The sequence below is a fragment of the Lactuca serriola genome, chromosome 4 (genome assembly GCF_051521515.1).
Source record: "Lactuca serriola cultivar US96UC23 chromosome 4, Lser_US96UC23_V15, whole genome shotgun sequence".
NCBI lineage: Eukaryota > Viridiplantae > Streptophyta > Magnoliopsida > Asterales > Asteraceae > Lactuca > Lactuca serriola.
Genome location: NC_136411.1, coordinates 36,021,447 through 36,041,605, shown reverse-complemented (window position 1 = coordinate 36,041,605; position 20,159 = coordinate 36,021,447). Strand labels below are relative to the sequence as shown.

At 33.6% G+C, this 20,159-nt stretch overlaps 2 protein-coding genes across 4 annotated transcripts; both read left to right on the top strand.

The window, feature by feature from the left end:
• Positions 1–2,410: 2,410 nt before the first annotated feature.
• Positions 2,411–8,301, top strand: LOC145101311 (importin beta-like SAD2). Of its 2 annotated transcripts, XR_013705593.1 has the most exons (23): positions 2,411–2,672; positions 3,004–3,139; positions 3,281–3,368; positions 3,445–3,594; positions 3,670–3,832; positions 3,912–4,096; positions 4,175–4,348; positions 4,430–4,575; positions 4,794–4,917; positions 4,987–5,167; positions 5,235–5,394; positions 5,473–5,514; positions 5,585–5,703; positions 5,786–5,984; positions 6,052–6,183; positions 6,256–6,359; positions 6,443–6,622; positions 6,718–6,854; positions 6,917–7,056; positions 7,260–7,417; positions 7,503–7,629; positions 7,701–7,965; positions 8,036–8,301. XR_013705593.1 is itself a non-coding variant. In XM_079038509.1 (22 exons), the coding sequence occupies exons 1-22, from the start codon at positions 2,583–2,585 to the stop codon at positions 7,871–7,873; spliced, it is 3,108 nt and encodes a 1,035-aa protein (XP_078894635.1). In that variant the 5' UTR covers positions 2,411–2,582; the 3' UTR covers positions 7,874–8,301. The 2 variants fall into 2 exon arrangements, 1 of the variants encoding a protein (XP_078894635.1); XM_079038509.1 differs by having other exon boundaries at positions 7,701–8,301.
• A 2,585-nt stretch (positions 8,302–10,886) lies between these two features.
• On the top strand, positions 10,887–16,092 carry LOC145101310 (importin beta-like SAD2 homolog). 2 transcript variants are annotated; one of them, XM_079038508.1, is made up of 21 exons: positions 10,887–11,116; positions 11,218–11,353; positions 11,528–11,615; positions 11,716–11,865; positions 12,013–12,175; positions 12,271–12,455; positions 12,534–12,713; positions 12,806–12,951; positions 13,027–13,147; positions 13,244–13,424; positions 13,502–13,661; positions 13,754–13,795; positions 13,961–14,079; positions 14,148–14,337; positions 14,421–14,549; positions 14,621–14,724; positions 14,859–15,038; positions 15,138–15,277; positions 15,372–15,508; positions 15,602–15,775; positions 15,866–16,092. In XM_079038508.1, the coding sequence occupies exons 1-21, from the start codon at positions 11,027–11,029 to the stop codon at positions 16,006–16,008; spliced, it is 2,958 nt and encodes a 985-aa protein (XP_078894634.1). In that variant the 5' UTR covers positions 10,887–11,026; the 3' UTR covers positions 16,009–16,092. The 2 variants fall into 2 exon arrangements, with proteins under 2 accessions (XP_078894634.1, XP_078894633.1); XM_079038507.1 differs by having other exon boundaries at positions 15,599–15,775.
• The last annotated feature ends 4,067 nt before the right edge of the window (positions 16,093–20,159 follow it).

Below are 20,159 nucleotides of genomic sequence, written 5' to 3'. Positions count from 1 at the left end.
GATGGTGATATGCTTAGTGATTTGGTTAGGTTGGTATCCTGGTATATAGGATAATGCTATGTTAGTGACCGGTTAGGTCGGTATCCTGGTTATAGGATGTTGTTATGCTTAGTGATATGTTAGATTATTTTGACTGTTATATACATGCTAGAGTATGATATTTATGTGCACATGATTGTTTGATTGGGGTTTGAGTTGAGGCAATCCTGCTTTGTGCTGAAGGCCAACATACCCAGGGCGGAACAGATAGACTACTAGCCTGGGAGGGAGTACTAGTCAGGCCGAAGGCCCGACGAGTGGTCCGGATAGGCTGAAGGCCCTGCGAAGCGGTCCAGACGTGCCGAAGGCTCGGAGAGCAGTCCAGATAGGCTGAAGGCCCTACGAGGCGGTCCTGTCAGGCTGAAGTCTCATTATGCATGCTGTTTGTTTATATGTTATTGATATGGTTGTATGACATTGATATTTTAGGGAAACTCACTAAGCTTCAGGCTTACAGTTGTTGATTTTGTTTCAGGTACTTCTGATGATCACGAGAAGGCGAAGGCGTGATCGTATGACCGTACATCTCCATATGTTTTTACGATTTGATTCTGGGATACTCTGACACTATACTATTTTGAAAACAAGTTTTGTAATAATTATTAGTTTTGAAATGTTTTAAAAAGTTTAAATTTGGCATGATTTTTATGGACGTTACAAAATTCCGCAATACCACTTTTCAAAAAGGGTACTCTGATTTTTAAATAAGCATAAATAAAAGTTTTAAAATGACCGTAAATTTGGAGATGTCACATTGGAGTTGTCCAAACTCCATCAAAATACCATTAAAAGGACCAATACAAGCTCATAAACCTAGATCTACAAAGCAAAAATCAAAAAGCTTAGAACTTGGAGACTTACCAAGGTCCATAGATTGCTTTAAAGGTTGATATGCCACATGATCTAGCTTCTTGGCACCAAAGGAACTTCCTACACCTTCAATCTACACACAAAAAACTTAAAAGCTTAACAATTCATGAAATGGAGGTTATGGTTTTGGGAGAAACATTTATAAGGGATGGAGGTTGCCAAAAAGGACAACCCTAAGAGCTAATGTCTTTAAATAGGGCCCACAACCCGAAGTTTAGGGTTTTGTGCAAATTGCGGTTTCGCTCTGCGACTAAAGGTTTTTAGTTATGTTGTGACCCAAATTTGTTTGCGTGGCCCTTCCGTTTCATTCACAAAATCCATCATCCTTAAATACTTGAATTAAATAAACTTGGTATAAACATTCCCGAAAAGTAGGCGTGTTACATTTGTCAGATCGTACAATTCTTTTAGCTAGGCCGTTTGCTTAGGGGTATTCTATGAGTTTTTATAGGAATCGAAATAAAATTACCACAAATTCTTGCATTTGATTGCAAAAACTAAAGAAATTTAATTCCAACGAAATCGACAACATGTCATGATCAAAGGTTTTCTAGACCTTCATAGACTCACGTAATATTAATTTCAAATTTCTAACAATTGTTAAATACTTATTTACAATATAGACTCTACATCTCCATATGTTTCCCATGCACCCCTCTCTCTATCAATCTTACAAACTTGATCTCTTCACGTACTCCCTCCAACAACTTCGTCCCCTGTCTTCTTCGTTCTCTCCGTCGACGGTACCGCCCATCAACAAATTAAACGTTGCAAACTATTCCGTCCACCGACACTCAATAAACCACTCCCCCTTGTTGTGTTTACAACGTTTGTGTTGAAAATATTGTGAGCTATTTTACTTTAGAATAGAAAATAATATTACTATATTATTATGAGATCATATATTGTTGTATATCGCAAGTATTTATCATCTAATGTTGAAAAATTTCACATATGATCCTCTAAAATTTGAAGTTGAAGTTCAAATCTTTTTGTGAATTTAACTCGAGCAAATCTTGATATAAATTACCACTTATACGAAAGAAACTAGTTATGGTATGATATTTCGATTATGATCCGATTTTACGATCATAATTTTTCAAAATAAAAAACAATCGTAGATAAGATCTAAATCCTGAGAACATTAATTTCATTTCTTAAATATTCTTTACATGTTATAACCAAATTCTAAACTGGTTGTATGTTATTTTACAAAGTTAATTGGTTGTAGTAATTGGAGTATGTTTAAAAAAACATTAATTTCTTAACTATAGCATCTTAAGCATCATTTAAAAGTTATTAGTAAAAGCAGTAACTAACTAATGCCAATTTTTTCATGGTAAATCAGATTATACGATGTTTAAATATTTTCGAATATCTTTTTAACATGAATTTTAGGAAGATAAACTTATTTATTCCTTAAGATAAACAGCGCGTGAGATGACTCGCCTACGCCGTGAACCAATAGTAGCTAAACAACCAAAATGGTCTGCTGCTGACCTGCTGTCTCTCTAAACCCTAATGATTTGTATACAGCTCCTTTTTATTCCTTCTTTCCTCCATAGTTCTCCTTGCAGATTTCTGTAAACCCTAGAGGAATTCTGTCACCACTTCCTTCACAATCCTTCTACGATTTCCAAAATCGTTATCCTTCTGATTCAAACGACACTGACATGGATCTTCCAAGTCTAGCTGTTGTTCTACAAGCAGCACTTAGTCCCAATCCTGCTGAAAGAAAAGCCGCTGAAGAGAGCCTCAATAAGGTATTTACTTCTCATTTGGATCGAAGTTACATTGGAAATCGTATTCATTCGTTATGATTGATTTGGATGATGATTTACAAGTGTTTGCTGTTTCGTTAGTTTTGATTCTGTAGTGATGTACTCTGTTTCATTGTGTTACTTAACTGTGAATCTCAATTCTGTTTACCGACTCGATTTTGGCCAAATATCACAAATTTTGTGTTTGTGGATGGAATCTTACTTTCACGATGAATTGAACAGTTTGTTATAGTGAAGGAGTCATGTAATTTTAGTTTTCCGTTTGTTTTGTGCGAGTTTACTATGTTAATTTGGAAATAATTTTCTTTTTCAGTATCAGTATACTCCTCAGCATTTGGTGAGGCTGCTGCAGATAATCGTAGATGGAAATTGTGATTTGGCAGTGAGGCAGGTTGCAAGTATTCATTTCAAGAACTTCATAGCAGAAAACTGGTCACCTCATGATCCAGGTACATGCTTTCCATAATACACTTCAATTTGATCCTACTGAACTACATCCATACAACTTAATGCCTCCTGTTTTGGAGAAAATTTAGCTTGAAAGCTTGCCAACTTCTGAATATCCTTTGATACAATCTTTGCTAACGTAGATGAACAATCCAAGATTTTGCCAAGTGATAAGGATTTGGTGAGGCAGAACATCCTTGTTTTTGTAGAACAAGTCCCGACATTGTTGAGGTAAAGACAATTACTTTAGATATTGCTTCTTTTGTTCTTTGTCAACAAATCATCATACTCTTTTTACACTTTACAGGGCACAGTTGGGAGAGTGTCTCAAGACAATTATACATGCAGATTATCCTGAACAATGGCCCAGTCTTTTGCAGTGGGTGACACTAAATTTGCAAGGGCAGCAAGTTTTTGGAGCTCTATTTGTGCTAAGAATTCTTTCTAGAAAATACGAGTAAGTTCACTAATGTTGATATGTAGGCTTTTGAATCTTGATCAATGTATGTTACTTATAACTTGCTATATGTAGGTTCAAGTCAGATGAGGAGAGGACACCAGTTCATCATGTTGTTGAGGAGACATTTCCTCATCTGCTGAATATCTTTAGCAGGCTTGTACAGATAGGAAATCCATCAATAGAAGTAGCAGATTTGATTAAGCTCATTTGCAAAATATATTGGTCTTCCATTTATGTAAGTTACTTCATTGAAATATTCTTCTATTGAGAGTATATCAGTTGCTTCTTAGTTCTTACAATGAAATGATATCCAGCTGGAGATTCCAAAGAAATTGTTTGATCCAAATGTGTTCAATGCTTGGATGATTCTTTTCTTGAACATATTGGAGAGACCTGTTCCATTAGAGGGTCAACCTGCTGATCCAGACCTTCGTAAGTCATGGGGATGGTGGAAGGTGAAGAAATGGACTGTTCATATATTAAATCGCCTCTATACTCGGTGAGTCAGAGTCATCTTTGACTTTTTGACTTTTTGAACTTATAAACATCTGAATGATTTTGTGTAACTTTAACACAGGTTTGGGGATTTGAAATTGCAAAATCCAGAAAACAAAGCTTTTGCACAACACTTTCAGAAAAACTATGCTGGGAAAATATTGGAATGTCATTTGAACTTGTTGAATGCAGTTCGTGTTGGTGCTTATTTACCTGATAGAGTTACCAATCTTATCTTGCAATATTTGAGCAATAGGTCCGTTTCATTTGGTTATTTTCACACTTATTTATTTATTTTTTCTTGTATTTTTTTTATACGTTTCATATATACATGCAGCATTTCCAAGGCTGTTACATACAATCTGCTCCAAGCAAGACTTGATGTGGTTCTTTTTGAGATAATCTTTCCACTTATGTGCTTCAATGACAACGATCAAAAGCTCTGGGAAGAAGATCCACATGAGTATGTCAGAAAGGGTTATGGTGAGTCTTCTGTAAATTACAGTTTTAGACCCCGAGTTTTCCTATTTTTTCAATTTTGGTTCCAAATTCCAAAGAGTTTTCTTTTGCAAATTTGGTCCTTATTTTGAAGTTACCTCACGATTTTCGTTCCCTTAGTGAACAAACACGCCAGCTGTTTAATTCTTTTTGAAAATGACCATTTTGCCCTTGGACAATTCAACATCTATTTCTTGTTCCAGATATCATTGAAGATCTGTACAGTCCCAGGACTGCAGCAATGGATTTTGTGAGTGAGTTAGTTAGAAAACGTGGAAAAGAAAACCTTCAAAAATTTATATTATTCATTGTCGAGATTTTTAAAAGGTATATCTTTTACTCTTTGCAAGCTATCTATTTACCATGTTTCACAAACATTTTACTATTTTATATCAGATATGAAGAGGCACCAGTTGAGATTAAGCCTTATAGACAAAAAGATGGTGCACTTCTTGCTATTGGAACACTGTGTGATAAATTAAAACAAACTGAACCCTATAAATCTGAGCTCGAGCACATGTTAGTGCAACATGTTTTCCCTGAGTTTAGTAGTCCAGTGGGCCATATCAGAGCAAAGGTAGATTTTTTTTATCTCCTTTTTATTCTTTTTTAGTTCTGAACTTTTTTTTTTTTTTTTTTTTAAGGCTGCATGGGTTGCTGGACAATATGCCCATATTAATTTCTCTGACCCGAATAATTTCCGCAAAGCACTACAAAGTGTTGTTGCTGGGATGCGGGACCCAGAGCTTCCAGTTCGTGTTGATTCTGTTTTTGCTTTGCGTTCTTTTGTTGAAGCCTGCAAAGGTAAACTAAACTATAAACTTATTTGGAATTTCTGATTTTTGGAATTCTTTAATTTAACAAAAACCACTTATTTTTCAGATCTTGGTGAAATCAGGCCAATTCTTCCACAGCTACTTGATGGTATGTATTATATGAAATAAAGCAGAGTATATATAAAGAGCTTTATTTTCTTTTCCCTTTTTATTTTCAGAGTTTTTTAAGCTTATGAATGAAGTTGAAAACGAGGATCTGGTGTTTACCCTGGAGACTATTGTTGACAAGTTTGGTGAAGAAATGGCACCTTATGCTGTTGGCTTATGCCAGAACCTTGTAATTCATTTTCTTTTTTCTGATAAAATCGTACATTTAGCAACTTGGCTTATTATTAATCAATATATATTATATTATACAGGCTGCTGCATTTTGGAAATGTATGAACACAGCTGAAGCAGATGATGAAGCTGATGATCCAGGTGCATTAGCAGCCGTTGGATGTCTTCGTGCAATCAGCACCATTCTTGAATCAGTCAGCAGACTTCCTCACCTCTTTGCTCATGTTGAGCCAACTCTACTTCCTATCATGCGTCGCATGCTCACAACTGATGGACAAGGTAATAATAATATTTTATTATTTATTATAATAAAAAAATTACAGTTCACTAATTTTTTTTTAAACAGAGGTTTTCGAAGAAGTTTTGGAAATCGTATCCTACATGACCTTTTTCTCACCAACAATCTCCATGGATATGTGGAGTCTTTGGCCTTTACTAATGGAAGCTCTTGCTGAATGGGCCATTGACTTTTTCCCAAGTATGTTTAACTTATATTTTTTTAGTCAACTTTTTTGTGTTTTTAATTCCTTATATTATACTCTTTTTGTAGATATTCTTGTTCCCTTGGACAACTACATATCCAGAAGTACAGTCCACTATCTCACATGCAAGGACCCAGACTACCAACAAAGCTTGTGGGTTATGCTTTCCAACGTAAGAAATATTAAAACTATTTTTTTTTATTTTTTTATTTTATAAGATTAAAAATAATGATGAGGTGTCTGTTTTTGTGTCAGGTAATGAATGACAAAAACTTGGAAGACAATGACATTGAACCTGCGCCTAAGCTTATAGCTGTAGTGTTACAGAACTGCAGGGGACAGGTGGACCATTGGGTTCAGCCTTATATTAATATAACAGTTGAACGCTTGCGTAGAGCTGAAAGACCTTACTTGAAGTGCCTTCTCATGCAAGTTGTAAGTAAATCAAATCAAAATCAAAATCAAAATCACTTTTCTATTTTTCATCTTAAATAATTCTTGATAATGTTTTTTATTTTATTATCATGCAGATTGCTGATGCTTTATACTACAATCCATCTTTAACACTCAATATACTGCATAAGCTTGGTGCTACTGAAATCTTTAACCTTTGGTTTCAAATGTTACAACAAACTAAAAAGAACGGTGTCCGGGTTAATTTCAAAAGGTAAATAAATAAATAAATAAATAATCACCCTAGAATCATTTTATTTATTTAATTTTTTTCAGGGAAAATGATAAGAAAATTTGCTGTTTGGGGTTGACATCTATGCTTTCACTTCCTTCGGATCAGTTGCCAGGAGAAGCCTTGGAACGTGTTTTCAAGGCAACACTTGATCTCCTTGTTGCATACAAAGATCAACTTGCAGGTTCCTCATATCATTAATATAAAATTTTACATTTTTAGTCCCTCATCTTTTTCAATTTCTGCAATTGTTGTCCTTTCCATAACGTTTTGTTCCATGCCCCAAGTAACAATGTAACAAAACGATTTTCGGGACCACAACTGCAAAAATCAGATATATCCAGGGACCAAAAATGTAATTCACCAAAGTTTTTTCGTGATACACAGAAGCAGAGAAGGAAGAGGCTGAGGAGGATGACGATGACATGAACGATGGTTTACAAAGTGATGATGACGAGGCAGATGGGTCCGACAGGGAAATGGGATTCGATGACGAGGACGGTGACGAGGCAGATAGCTTAAGACTTCAAAAACTAGCTGCACAGGTTTGTTATTGACTTGAAAAAAAATAGCAACTTATTTTAAAAAAAGAAAGTTATATTTGTTGGAATTAAATAAAATATTCATCAGGCTAAGGCATTCCGATCAACCGATGACTACGATGACGATTCAGATGATGACTTCAGCGATGACGAGGACTTACAGTCGCCTATCGATGACGTGGACCCCTTTGTTTACTTTGTGGATACCATGAAAAGTAATAAAGCATGAATTATATAATATATATATTTTTTTACCATAACTTTTTTTATTTTTTATTGTGTGTAGTTTTGCAAGTGTCAGATCCAACGAGGTTTCAGAACTTGTCACAGACGCTTGATTTCCATTATCAAGCACTGGCAAATGGGGTTGCTCAGCATGCTGATCAGAGAAGAATAGCAATTGAGAAGGAAAAGCTTGAGAAGGCCACGTCAGCAGCAGCCTCAGCCTCAGCCTCATGATGTGTTTTGTGTTATATATAGATATAATATATTGGTGGTTGAAATTTTGGTGTGTGGAACTGGCGGTCAATGGTGGTGAGTGGCGGTCAATGGTGAGTACTCAAAAAGAGTAAATTTTTTTTTTTTTTTTTTTTTTTTGATGAGGAGGTGGTGTGTTTGTAGGTGTAAGTTGGGTTTTTGTAGTTGTGAAAGTGAAAGTGAGATGATAAAGGAAAAGCCCTTTTGGGTGGGGGGTTTTGAATTGTTTGTTGATGATACCAATCATTTGAAGCTTTACATAATTGGGTGTATTATTTTTTTATTCTTTTTTCTCCATCTTTTTTTTTTTTTCTTTTCTTCATAGTTGAGGTGATGATGGATTAATTACCTCCTATGGATATGGATGTATATCTTGGTTTTACGTTATTGAATGGTGTTTTAGACACAAATTTTTGTGTAAATTTCTTACAAGATCGCATTCTAGTTTTTATCTGATTCGGGTGTGTTCTTAGGTTAGAAATTTTGGGGAAATTACATAATGTACTGGTATGATTTGATGATTTATTTGAATGAGCTACGACAGGGCTTTAAATTTTTATAATTTTTGAGAAATAAATGTGCTAATTGAGCAATATTTGTTTATTCTTTATTGAGAAGATATTATCACTCCAACATAAGTTTAGACTAAATTGCATAATTAGTCCCTATTTTTTATAATAAATGAAAGGTTTAGTTCTTTAGCATTATTTTTAGACAAAACTATAAAATTGGTTCCTGTGGTATTCAAAAAACTTTAGATAGGGTTTAAACATTTTTCAACTTGTATGGATGGTTCAATGTCAAGATTTTCTTGTGGTTTTGGTCGTGAAGAACTTGAAAAGATTGTTTTGCCATTTTAATTTATTTATTTTTGTATTTTTTATATATATTTTTAATAATTTATTAATTAAAAATTAAAGGATGAGTCTCTCTCTCTCTCTCTCTCTCTCTCTCTCTCTCTCTCTCTCTCTCTCTCTCTCTCTCTCTCTCTCTCTCTCTCTCTCTCTCTCTCTCTCTCTCTCTCTCTCTCAAACACACACACGCCAAATCTTGTATAAATGGATGAATGAAAGGGCTGTTGATTTCTAAAGATAATCAACCTTCTCGATTTAAGCATATGAAAAGTTGTATTGAAATTCTTATAATACTTTAGTCATTATCGTCTATATGGCTCCATTAAATGAATGTAAAATAACGAGATTGCCCTCAAACCAAATTAATAAAACCAATAAACTTAAGGTGGCGAAATTTGTAACATATTCACACGTCAACCAAAAATTCTTTTTTTTTTTTTTTTTTTCAGCGTGATACTTTATACTAACCTCTAACCTTCTGCATTTCACGAAGTAATAGCCTCCATTATGGCGATCACTTCCATCTCCGACTATAACCTTGATTCTGAAGGCTACCTCTAAGTCTGTCACCCACCTCCTCTCTAGGGGCGGATGTAAGAATATATACTAAGTGTCGCCGATGTTGAAGTTGGTGTTGCCAGTGTAGGAAAAATAGATAAAAAAAATCAATTTTTTTTTCACTGCAAACAGACAGGGTATGTGTTGCCGGTGCCACTATGGGCACCTATACAAAACCGCCACTGCTCCTCTCTACTGGTTCCCAACAGACCTGAACCACGTCACCACAACCCTTGATATACTCATGCTCTCTACCCCTATATTTGGAACTCCTTCACTATCTAACCATTCATTCTCTCTCACATGACACATCAAGGGGATTTTTTGGAGTTTCACCTGTCCACCATCGGAAATTCACCCAATCGACGAGTTTGGGGTGCAGGTAGGGGTGAGGGCGGAGTAGGTGGGATCCATTTATTTAGTAATATTAAATCTAAAAAGAAGAAAAGACAAACATAAGAAAGAGACAAAAGGAGGGATAACTTCGTTATTTTTTGTGTACTTAACGAAGGGTATGATACGAACCTACTTAACCTATTTTCGTTAGCCACGTTTCCTTTTATTTAGTCAAAGAGTAGCTTGTTGCATTCTATTAGGAACCCACCTTTCATTTTGCATGCATGTTTCTTTAATGTTAATTAGCATGTTTCCCACTAGTGCAGTATATATGTTACGTTCCCATTCTTTTCTCCTGTTTATTTGTTGCATGAAGCTTAGAGTTTAGAAACATATTTATTTGAATGTAATCGTATGTTTGAGTTCAAGAATTAAGCAGAAAATTGTTCCACTCTCCTGTGTTTTTAATCCTTCTTCTTAATTTTTGGGAGATTAGCCATCTCAAATTGGCTCCTATCAGGGTATTAGACGTTAACTCGGCTGCAGACCAAACCTCATGGATTTTAAAATCATGAGGATCAATCACATCATTTTTTCAAAAATAGGATCAAACCTACTGAAAAGTACATACATAAGGGACCAAAATTGTAATTTACTCTAATGTTGTTTAAGCAATAAAAATATAAATTATGTAGGTCTGCCGTCCGCCACTTTCAGATTTGTAAATATCACGCTTACTTAAATACAGGACTAATATGTTACAGTGATATAAAGTAAAATTTTATCAACTTACAAAGATTATAATAATAGATTAATTTATTGAAATAGTGAATACTCTTTGAATTTATATACAGAAGTAACGAATAAAAAACAATTAAATGATCACGACATCCTAAATGAGATTATTAATTGAATACATAAACTTGGAACAATTAATACTAGATCAATTTCTACAAAAATAAAAAATAAATTAAGCAAGCCAATGAACTTTGTAAGTTTTAATGGTGTTTTACAATACAATGTATCTAAGAAAGTTCTCAACTTTACAAATAAACAAATCTGGTTGATTGGCTCCACATATGTTTAAGAAAAATTTAAACTTTGTTTTTAGTAAAATAGATTATTTGGTTAGTTGATATATAAATTGTTTCCAAGTCAATCAAATATAATTATAATTACAAATTATATTTCTATAAAGATTATAGTAGCATAACCTCAACATCAACTCACTTAGTCATAGTTGTTTCCAAGTCAATCAAATATACTATTTTACATTTTTTTTTAAGATTATAGTAGCATAATCTCAAGATCAACTCAATCAGTCATATGATTGTATTCACTTCCCTCATAATCCTTGTATGATTATTTTCCAAGATCGTTATACTATATGTATCTTCCAAGTCTTGATGTCGTTCTCCAAAGAGCACTTAGTCCCAATCACGCTGAAAGAAAAGCCGCTGAAGAGAGTCTCAATAAAGTATTCACTTCTCATTTTGATATTTGTTTTGGAAGATGATTTTGTTAGTTTTGATTTGTAATGATGTAATCTGATTCGATTTTGATGATCTTCTTTTTCAGTATCAGTATACTCCTAAGCATTTGACGAGGCTGCTGCATATAATTGGAGATAGAAATTATGATCTTATATTGCGACAGGTTGCATGTATTCATTTTAAGAATTTTATAGCAGAAAATTGGTCACCTCATGATCAAGGTACACGATTTCTCCACTACACTTTGATTTGAACTAATCAAACGACATCCATACAATACAACTCAAATCCAAATGATCACCTGAAAATCATGTAACATATATACCCAACAAATTTACGTAATAGAAATTTGTAATTGTATATGAGAATGATGAATTCAAAATTTGATAATGTAGAGGAACAAATCAAGATTTCGCCAAGTGATAAAAACTTAGTGAGGAGGAACATCCTTGTTTTTGTAGAACAAGTTCCTATATTGTTGAGGTAATGAGTAAAGACATCTCCTAAATTTATAGATATTGATTTTTTATTTTTTTTTATTTTTCCTTTCATGAATAAATTAAACACCATATTCTGTTTACAGGGTACAATTGGGAGAGTGTCTCAAGACAATTATACATGCAGATTATCCTGAACAATGGCCGAGTCTTTTACAGTGGGTGACACTTAATTTGCAAGGCCAACAAGTTTTAGGAGCTTTATTTGTGTTACAAATTCTTTCTAGAAAATATGAGTAAGTCTTGATTTTTCAAAAGCTTAAATTGTAGCTTAGAATACATATAAGTTATGGTGTTTCCTTTTTGATCCCTATAAGTAAGTCATTGCATGTGAATCTTTTGAATCTTGATTAATGTATGTACTTATAACTTGCTATTTATAGGTTCAAGTCATATGAAGAGAGGACACCAATTCATCATGTTGTTGAGGAGACATTTCCTCATTTGCTCAGTATCCTTAACAGGCTTGTACATATAGAAAATCCATCAATAGAAGTAGCTTATTCGATTAAGCTCATATGCAAAACATATTGGTTTTCCATGTTTGTAAGTTACTACTTCATTGCAACATTCTTACAAGGAACTGAACTTCCCATTCACATTTATTACAATGAAATTTACTTTCAAATGTTGTTGTTCAGATGGAGATTCCAAATCAATTGTTTGATTCGAATGTGTTCAATGATTGGATGATTCTTTTCTTGAATATATTGGAGAGACAAGTTCCATTAGAGGGTCAACCTGCTGATCCAGACCTTCGTAAGTCATGGGGATGGTGGAAGGTGAAGAAATGGACTGTTCATATATTAAACCTCGTATATACAAAGTAAGTCATGGTTTTAAGCTTTTTTGACATATTGACTTTAAGACTTTATAAACATCTGAATGATTTTGCTTTTACAAGGTATGGAGATTTGAAATTGCAATATCCAGACAATAGAGCTTTTGCACAACACTTTGAGAAAAAATATGCTGCGAAGATCTTGGAATGTCATATGAACTTGTTAAATGCGATTCGTGTTGATAATGGTGGTTATTTACCTGAAAGAGTCACCTATCTTATTTTACAATATTTAAGCAATAGGTAATTTGTTTCATCTGATAATCTTCACACTTCTCTTATTTCTTCTTTTTACTTTATTTTTTATTGGATCTACTCCATATTGTATCATTCAGTATTTCCAAAGCTGCTACATACAATCTGCTCCAATCAAGACTTGATGTGATTCTTTTTGAGATAATCTTTCCACTTATGTGCTTCAATGACAACGATCAAAAGCTCTGGGAGGAAGATCCACATGAGTATGTGAGAAAGGGTTATGGTGAGTCTTCTGTATATCTTTTTTTTTAATCTAACCATAGTTTATTAGGTGCTCAACACTTTATTCATACTGCAGATATGATTGAAGATTATAGTCCCAGGACTGCAGCACTATATTTTTTGAGCAAGTTAGTGAAAAAAAGTGGGAAAAAAATCCTTCAAAAAGTTATATTATTCATTCTGGAAATTTTTAAGAGGTATGTCTTCTTTAGCTACTATTTAGCATGTTTTCTACTTTCCTACACAAAAAGATTTCAAAGTTTGTAATGGTTTATAACTTTATTTTATATCAGATACAAGGATGTAATGGTTGAGATTAAGCCTTATAGACAAAAAGATGGTGCACTTCTTGTTATTGGAACACTGTGTGATGAATTGATGCAAACTGAAGCTTATAAGTCTGTGCTCGAGCAAATGTTGGTGCAACATGTTTTCCCAGAGTTTAGTAGTCCAGTGGGCCATATTAGAGCAAAGGTAAAAAAAAGTTATCTCATTTTTATTCTTTTTATATAGTTATGAACTTTTTTTTTATAAAAGGTTATTTTTGTTAGGCTGCATGGGTTGCAGGAAAATATGCCCATATTTATTTTTCTGACCCGAATAATTTCTGCAAAGCACTACAAAGTGTTGTTGCTGGGATGAGTGACTCGGAGCTTCCAGTGCGTGTTGACTCGGTTATTTCGTTGTGTTTTTTTGTTAAAGCATGTGAAGGTAATTAAACCACTAATTAAATATATTGATATATTCCCTTTTTGTTGTAGTTTCTCTCTTTTGAACCATAATAATGTAATCTTATTCTGTAGATCTTGATGAAATGAAGCCAGTTCTTCCGCAGCTACTTGATGGTATATATATATATATATATATATATATATATATATATATATATATATATATATATATATATATATATATATATATATATATATATATATATATATATATATATTGTATTGACTCAAATTCGAAATTTTGTTTGTTTTCTCTTCTTATACATGGTTTGTTTTCAGATCTTTTGAAGGTTATGAATGAAGTTGAAAACATGGATTTGATTTCTACCCTTGAGACTATTGTTCGCTTGTGTGAAGAGGAGATGGCTCCCTATGTTGTTGGCTTATGCCAGAATCTGGTGATGAATTTTTTCTTAAAGATTTTGTTATTATCAACACTCTAACTTTTTTTTTAATCATTACACAGGTTGCTGCATTTTGGAAGTGTATGAACACAGCTGAAGAAGATGATGATAGTGATACTTTAGCAGCTGGATGTCTAACTGCCATTAGTAATGTTCTTGAATCAGTGAGTACATTTCCTCACTTGTTTTCTCATATCGAGCCAATTCTACTTCCAATAATGCGACAAATAATGCTTCCAACTAATGGACAAGGTAATTAATATTTTTATTTTCTTGTGTTTGACATTTGTATAAACATAACTATTTGTTATATTTACAAGTCACTTAATTGACAGAATTTGAAGAAGTTTTTGACATTGTATCACACATGACGTTTTCCCCACTGACAATATCCATGGATATGTGGAGTCTTTGGCCATTAGTAATGGAAGCTTCGACTGGATGGGCTATTGAAAATTTACACGGTATTTTTCTTCATATAAAAGCTCTATACATATACAAATTAATGTTTTTGGGCTTTTATCTTTTTCTTTAGATATCCATCCTATTTTGGAAAACTATATATGTGGAAATACAGAGCACTATCTAACATGGAAGGAGCCTGATTACCAACAGAGTTTATGGTGTATGCTTTCCAAAGTATGTTGCTCGTATAATTTTTTTTATGAAACAATATATATCTTCTGTAATCCTTGACACTTAAGAAACTGTGTATTACTATATTTCCATACTTGTATTTCTTTTTTCAGTGGCTTCTTTCTCTTTTGTATCAGGTAATGAGTGAAAAAAACTTGCAAGATGAAAACACAGAACCTGCACCTATGCTTATATCATTAGTGTTACAGAACTGTAGGGGACACGTGGACCATTGGGTTGAGTCATATATTAGAATCACAATTGAAAGGTTTCACCAAACTGAAAGCCACAACTTGAAGTGCCTTTTGATGCAAGTTGTAAGTTAATCATGAGCTATATATATCTTTTTATGATTCTTTCTAGATTTCTATACGTGATTTTTGATAACCATTGATAAGGTTTGTGTTGTTGTTTAGATTGCTGATGCTTTATACTACAATGCATCTTTGACTTTTGATATATTGCAAAAGTTTGGTGTGGCTACAGAAATATTTAACCATTGGTTTCAGTTGTTGCAAAAAGCTGGAAACACTGGCATGTATGCGACTTTTAGGAGGTATCTAATTAATCGTTTCTATAATATGGATTATCCCCTAAAAGCATTATTATTATAGACTAGTTTATCTGGTTGTTGTTTTGATTGTTTTCAGCAAAAATGATAAGAGAGTTTGTTGTTTGGGGTTGACATCATTGCTTTCACTTGCTGATCAGTTGCCAGAAGAGGTGTTAGGGCGTGTTTATAAGGCAACACTTGACCTACTTGTTGCCTACAAGGATCAAGTAGCAGGTTCTCCATAAAAATCTTGTTTTTCATGCTTGTTTCATGAATATAAATTTACATCATATATTAATAGTATGTGTAATAATATGAACACAGAAGATAAGGAAGAGACTGAGGATGATGATGATGAGTTTCAAACGGATGATGAGGTTGATACGTCTGATAAGGAAATGGGGGTTGACGACTATCATGATGACATCAATGATGATGAAGACTTGAAGTCATCGACTGATGAAGTGGATCCCTTTGTTCTGTTTGTGGATACTATGAAAGGTAAGAAAGTACGAATTAGTTTTTTTTTAACTTCCAAATTTAATCTTCGGATTTTTTAACCTTTTGGGTTTTTATGTGATGAATTCATAGTTTTGCAAGAATCAGATGCAATGAGGTTCGAGAAATTATCACAAACGCTTGACTTACATTATCAGGCATTGACAAAGGGGGTTGCTCAACATGCTTATGAGAAAAGAGCTTCCATTGAGAAAGAAAAGTTGCAGAAGGCATGAACAGCCACATGATGTTTGTGTTGTGTATATATTATACATTGGTGTTCATTTGTGTTGTATATATATGCATTGGTGTTCAATTTTTGTTGTGTGCCCTCGATTCCTTGGTATTACTTTCTATCCTTATAGCAATGGTTAAAGAAAAACCAACTGCAAGCTCCTTATGAATTTGGTTGTATTTTCAGATAGTGTTTCACATCGTTGTTGATGGTGATCTTCTGTTGAATTCAACCAAAGGTAGTGCTTGTGGTTCACCTGTGTATCAACCCAATTTCTGAATACCCAATAACAAAATTTTTCATAACTTAGTCATACACCTTTCATATAACCCTTGGTACAATTCATAACTATATTTACATTCATGTATCCCCAAAGGCTTTACATTTTTATACACAATAATCTCCCTTTTTAAGGTTTGCTAGATAGTGTCTAGGTTTCCGAAAGAGTCTTACATGAAAAACCCATACTAGTTTACCAAAGTTAAGTTCACATGGATAAACAAAAATACCCAAAAGACATTTAGGAACAAGCCAACACATGCTAACAACTAACTGTTTCGTACCAAATGGTCAATGGCCTAACGGTAATGAGCGACTCTTTTATTTGAGAGGTCATGGGTTCAAGCCTCAGAGGAAACATAGGTGGTTATTTAGTAGTATGTTAGTTTGTTTGTTGTTTTTAAAAAGAACCTAACTGTTTCGTAATTACCCTTTAAGCTTGAGTTTGTACATGAAATTCATAATCAATTTAAAATAACCTAAACATAAAAGCTCAGTAACAAGTTATGGACTTCTTGGTCAAAAAGATACCATATTCGTAGTCTTTCAATAACATTATCCATTTTTTGTCTCTTATTACAATCATTTTTGGTCAAAAAAAGATCACGCAAACGTTATGATCATTGTAGATTTAGAAATTAACTCCATTTAGGTAGTGTTTCCATATCGTCAATGCGTACCATAGCAACTCACTAAAGATCATGAGTTGGATACCTTTTTCATGAGTCCTTGAATTGACGAGATACGTATCTAAGAATTCGGCCTCGTTGCATTAACAAAAATCCCAACCAGTTCGAGAGGCGTCAAAATAAACCACAAAGTCCTTGAATTGACAACTTATGAATACTCACTAACAAATTTTTTCATAACTTAGTCATAATTCACCTTTCATATAACCTTTACTTGGTACAATTCATAACTATATTTACATTCATGTATCCCCAAAGGCTTTACATTTTTATACACAATAATCTCCCTTTTTAAGGTTTGCTAGATAGTGTCTAGGTTTCCGAAAGAGTCTTAAATGAAAAACCCATACTAGTTTACCAAAGTTAAGTTCACGTGGATAAACAAAAATACCCAAAAGACATTTAGGAACAAGTCAACACATGCTAACAACTAACTGTTTCGTACCAAATGGTCAATGGCCTAGCAGTAATGAGCGACTCTCTTATTTGAGAGGTCATGAGTTCAAGCCTCGGCGGAGACATACGTGATTATTTAGTAGTATGTTCGTTAGTTTGTTGTTTTTAAAAAAACCTAACTATTTTGTAATTACCCTTTAAGCTTGAGTTTGTACATGAAATTCATAATCAATTTAAAATAAACTAAACATAAAAGCTTAGTAACAAGTTATGGGCTTCTTGGTCAAAAAGATACCGTATTCGTAGTCTTTCAATAACCTTATCCATTTTTTCTTGTCTCTTATTATGATCTTTTTTGGTCAAAAAAAGATCATGCAAACGTTATGATCATTGTAGATTTGGAAATTAACTCCATTTAGGTAGTGTCTCCATATCGTCAATGCGTATACCATAGCAACTCACTAAAGATCATGAGTTGGATCCCTTTTTCATGAGTCCTTGAATTGACGAGATATGTATCTAATAATTCGGTCTCGTTGCATCAACAAAAATCCCAACCTGTTCGCGAGGCGCTAAAATAAACCACAAAGTCCTTGAATTGACAATTTCTGAATACCCACTAACAAAATTTTTCATAACTTAGTCATAACTCACCTTTCATATAACCCTTACTTGGTACACTTCATAACTATATTTACGCTCATGTATCCCCAAAGGCTTTACATTTTTATACACAATAATCTTCCTATTTAAGGTTTGTTAGATAGTGTCTAGGTTTCCGAAAGAGTCTTACATGAAAAACCTACACTAGTTTACCGAAGTTAAGTTCATGTGGATAAACAAAAATACCCAAAAGACATTTAGGAACAAGTCAACACATGCTAACAACTAACTGTTCTGTACCAAATGGTCAATGGCGTAGCGGTAATGAGCGACTCTCTTATTTGAGAGGTCATGAGTTCAAGCTCCGGCGGAGACATAGGTGGTTATTTAGTAGTATGTTAGTTAGTTTGTTGTTTTTAAAAAAACCTAACTGTTTCGTAATTACCCTTTAAGCTTGAGTTTGTACATGAAATTCATAATCAATTTAAAATAAACTAAACATAAAAGCTTAGTAACAAGTTATGGGCTTCTTGGTCAAAAAGATACCGTATTCGTAGTCTTTCAATAACCTTATCCATTTTTGTTGTCTCTTATTATGATCTTTTTTGGTCAAAAAAAGATCACGCAAACGTTATGATCATTGTAGATTTGGAAATTAACTCCATTTAGGTAGTGTCTCCATATCGTCAATGCATATACCATAGCAACTCACTAAAGACCATGAGTTGGATACCTTTTTCATGAGTCCTTGAATTGACGAGATATGTATCTAATAATTCGGCCTCGTTGCATCAACAAAAATCCCAACCAGTTCGAGAGGCTTTAAAATAAACCACAAAGTCCTTGAATTGACAATTTCTGAATACCCACTAACAAATTTTTTCATAACTTAGTCATAATTCACCTTTCATATAACCCTTACTTGGTACAATTCATAACTATATTTACGTTCATGTATCCCCAAATGCTTTACATTTTTATACACAATAATCTTCCTATTTAAGGTTTGCTAGATAGTGTCTAGGTTTTCGAAAGAGTCTTACATGAAAAACCCATACTAGTTTACCAAAGTTAAGTTCACGTGGATAAACAAAAATACCCAAAAGACATTTAGGAACAAGTCAACACATGCTAACAACTGTATCGTACCAAATGGTCAATGGCCTAGCGGTAATGAGCGACTCTTTTATTTGAGAGGTCATGGGTTCAAGCCTCGGCGGAGACATAGGTGGTTATTTAGTAGTATGTTAGTTAGTTTGTTGTTTTTAAAAAAACCTAACTGTTTAGTAATTACCCTTTAAGCTTGAGTTTCAAGGCCGACTTTATGTATAAGTTTTTTAAGCTAGGGCTTAGGGCCCTCAATTCTAAGGGCCCCATATTCTCCAAAGTACAAAAGTTTAGTCCATTAAAACACCCAATCCCGTAACTACAAAATAATTCAAACAAAAGAATAAATCAACGATCGCTAGACTTATGAAACTAAAATGACGTTGCATTCTTCTACCGAGTTTGATTTCTACGACACAATATCTCATCCGTTTCTGATTTCCAAATGAACGAGTCTGAAGAAATACACATTTATCTTCTATTCATTTGACTTCTATGTTGATTCTCGATTCAAATCCCCATATGTATGTGTTTCACTTTCACATTATTTTACTGGTAGACTATTTTTCTTTCCTTAATCTATTTTAGTATCTTTTATATCGTTTGTCGATTCTCTATTAGAAGTCTTCTACATGTATTATCATTAATTGAAATGGATATGAGTAAAATCACATCTTAAAGAAAGCAGAATGTAGGGGTGATTTGATTCGTTAGTCAGATCACTTTCAATTACTTTTTCGATTAGAATATAGCTATGTGATTGAGTTATCTACTCCTAAATACATATATTCTTGACAGTGAATGATAGCTTTTTGTAGCATGTTTGTTATGTACTTTTATTATATTAGGTGTTATAAGAATCATATATAAATTTTCATCCAATTCTTGTTGATTTAGGTTATTACAACAGGAAAACTCCTTTATACCATATTAAAATTATCCATGAAGAAAACATAAATAGTAAACTTGTGTGTCAATACAATTGAGGAGTATAATAAAGGCCAAAGGGCCCCAAATTTTTGGTTCACTTATAGCCCTCAAATTGGTTGAGCCGCCGCTGTTGAGTTTGTACCTGAAA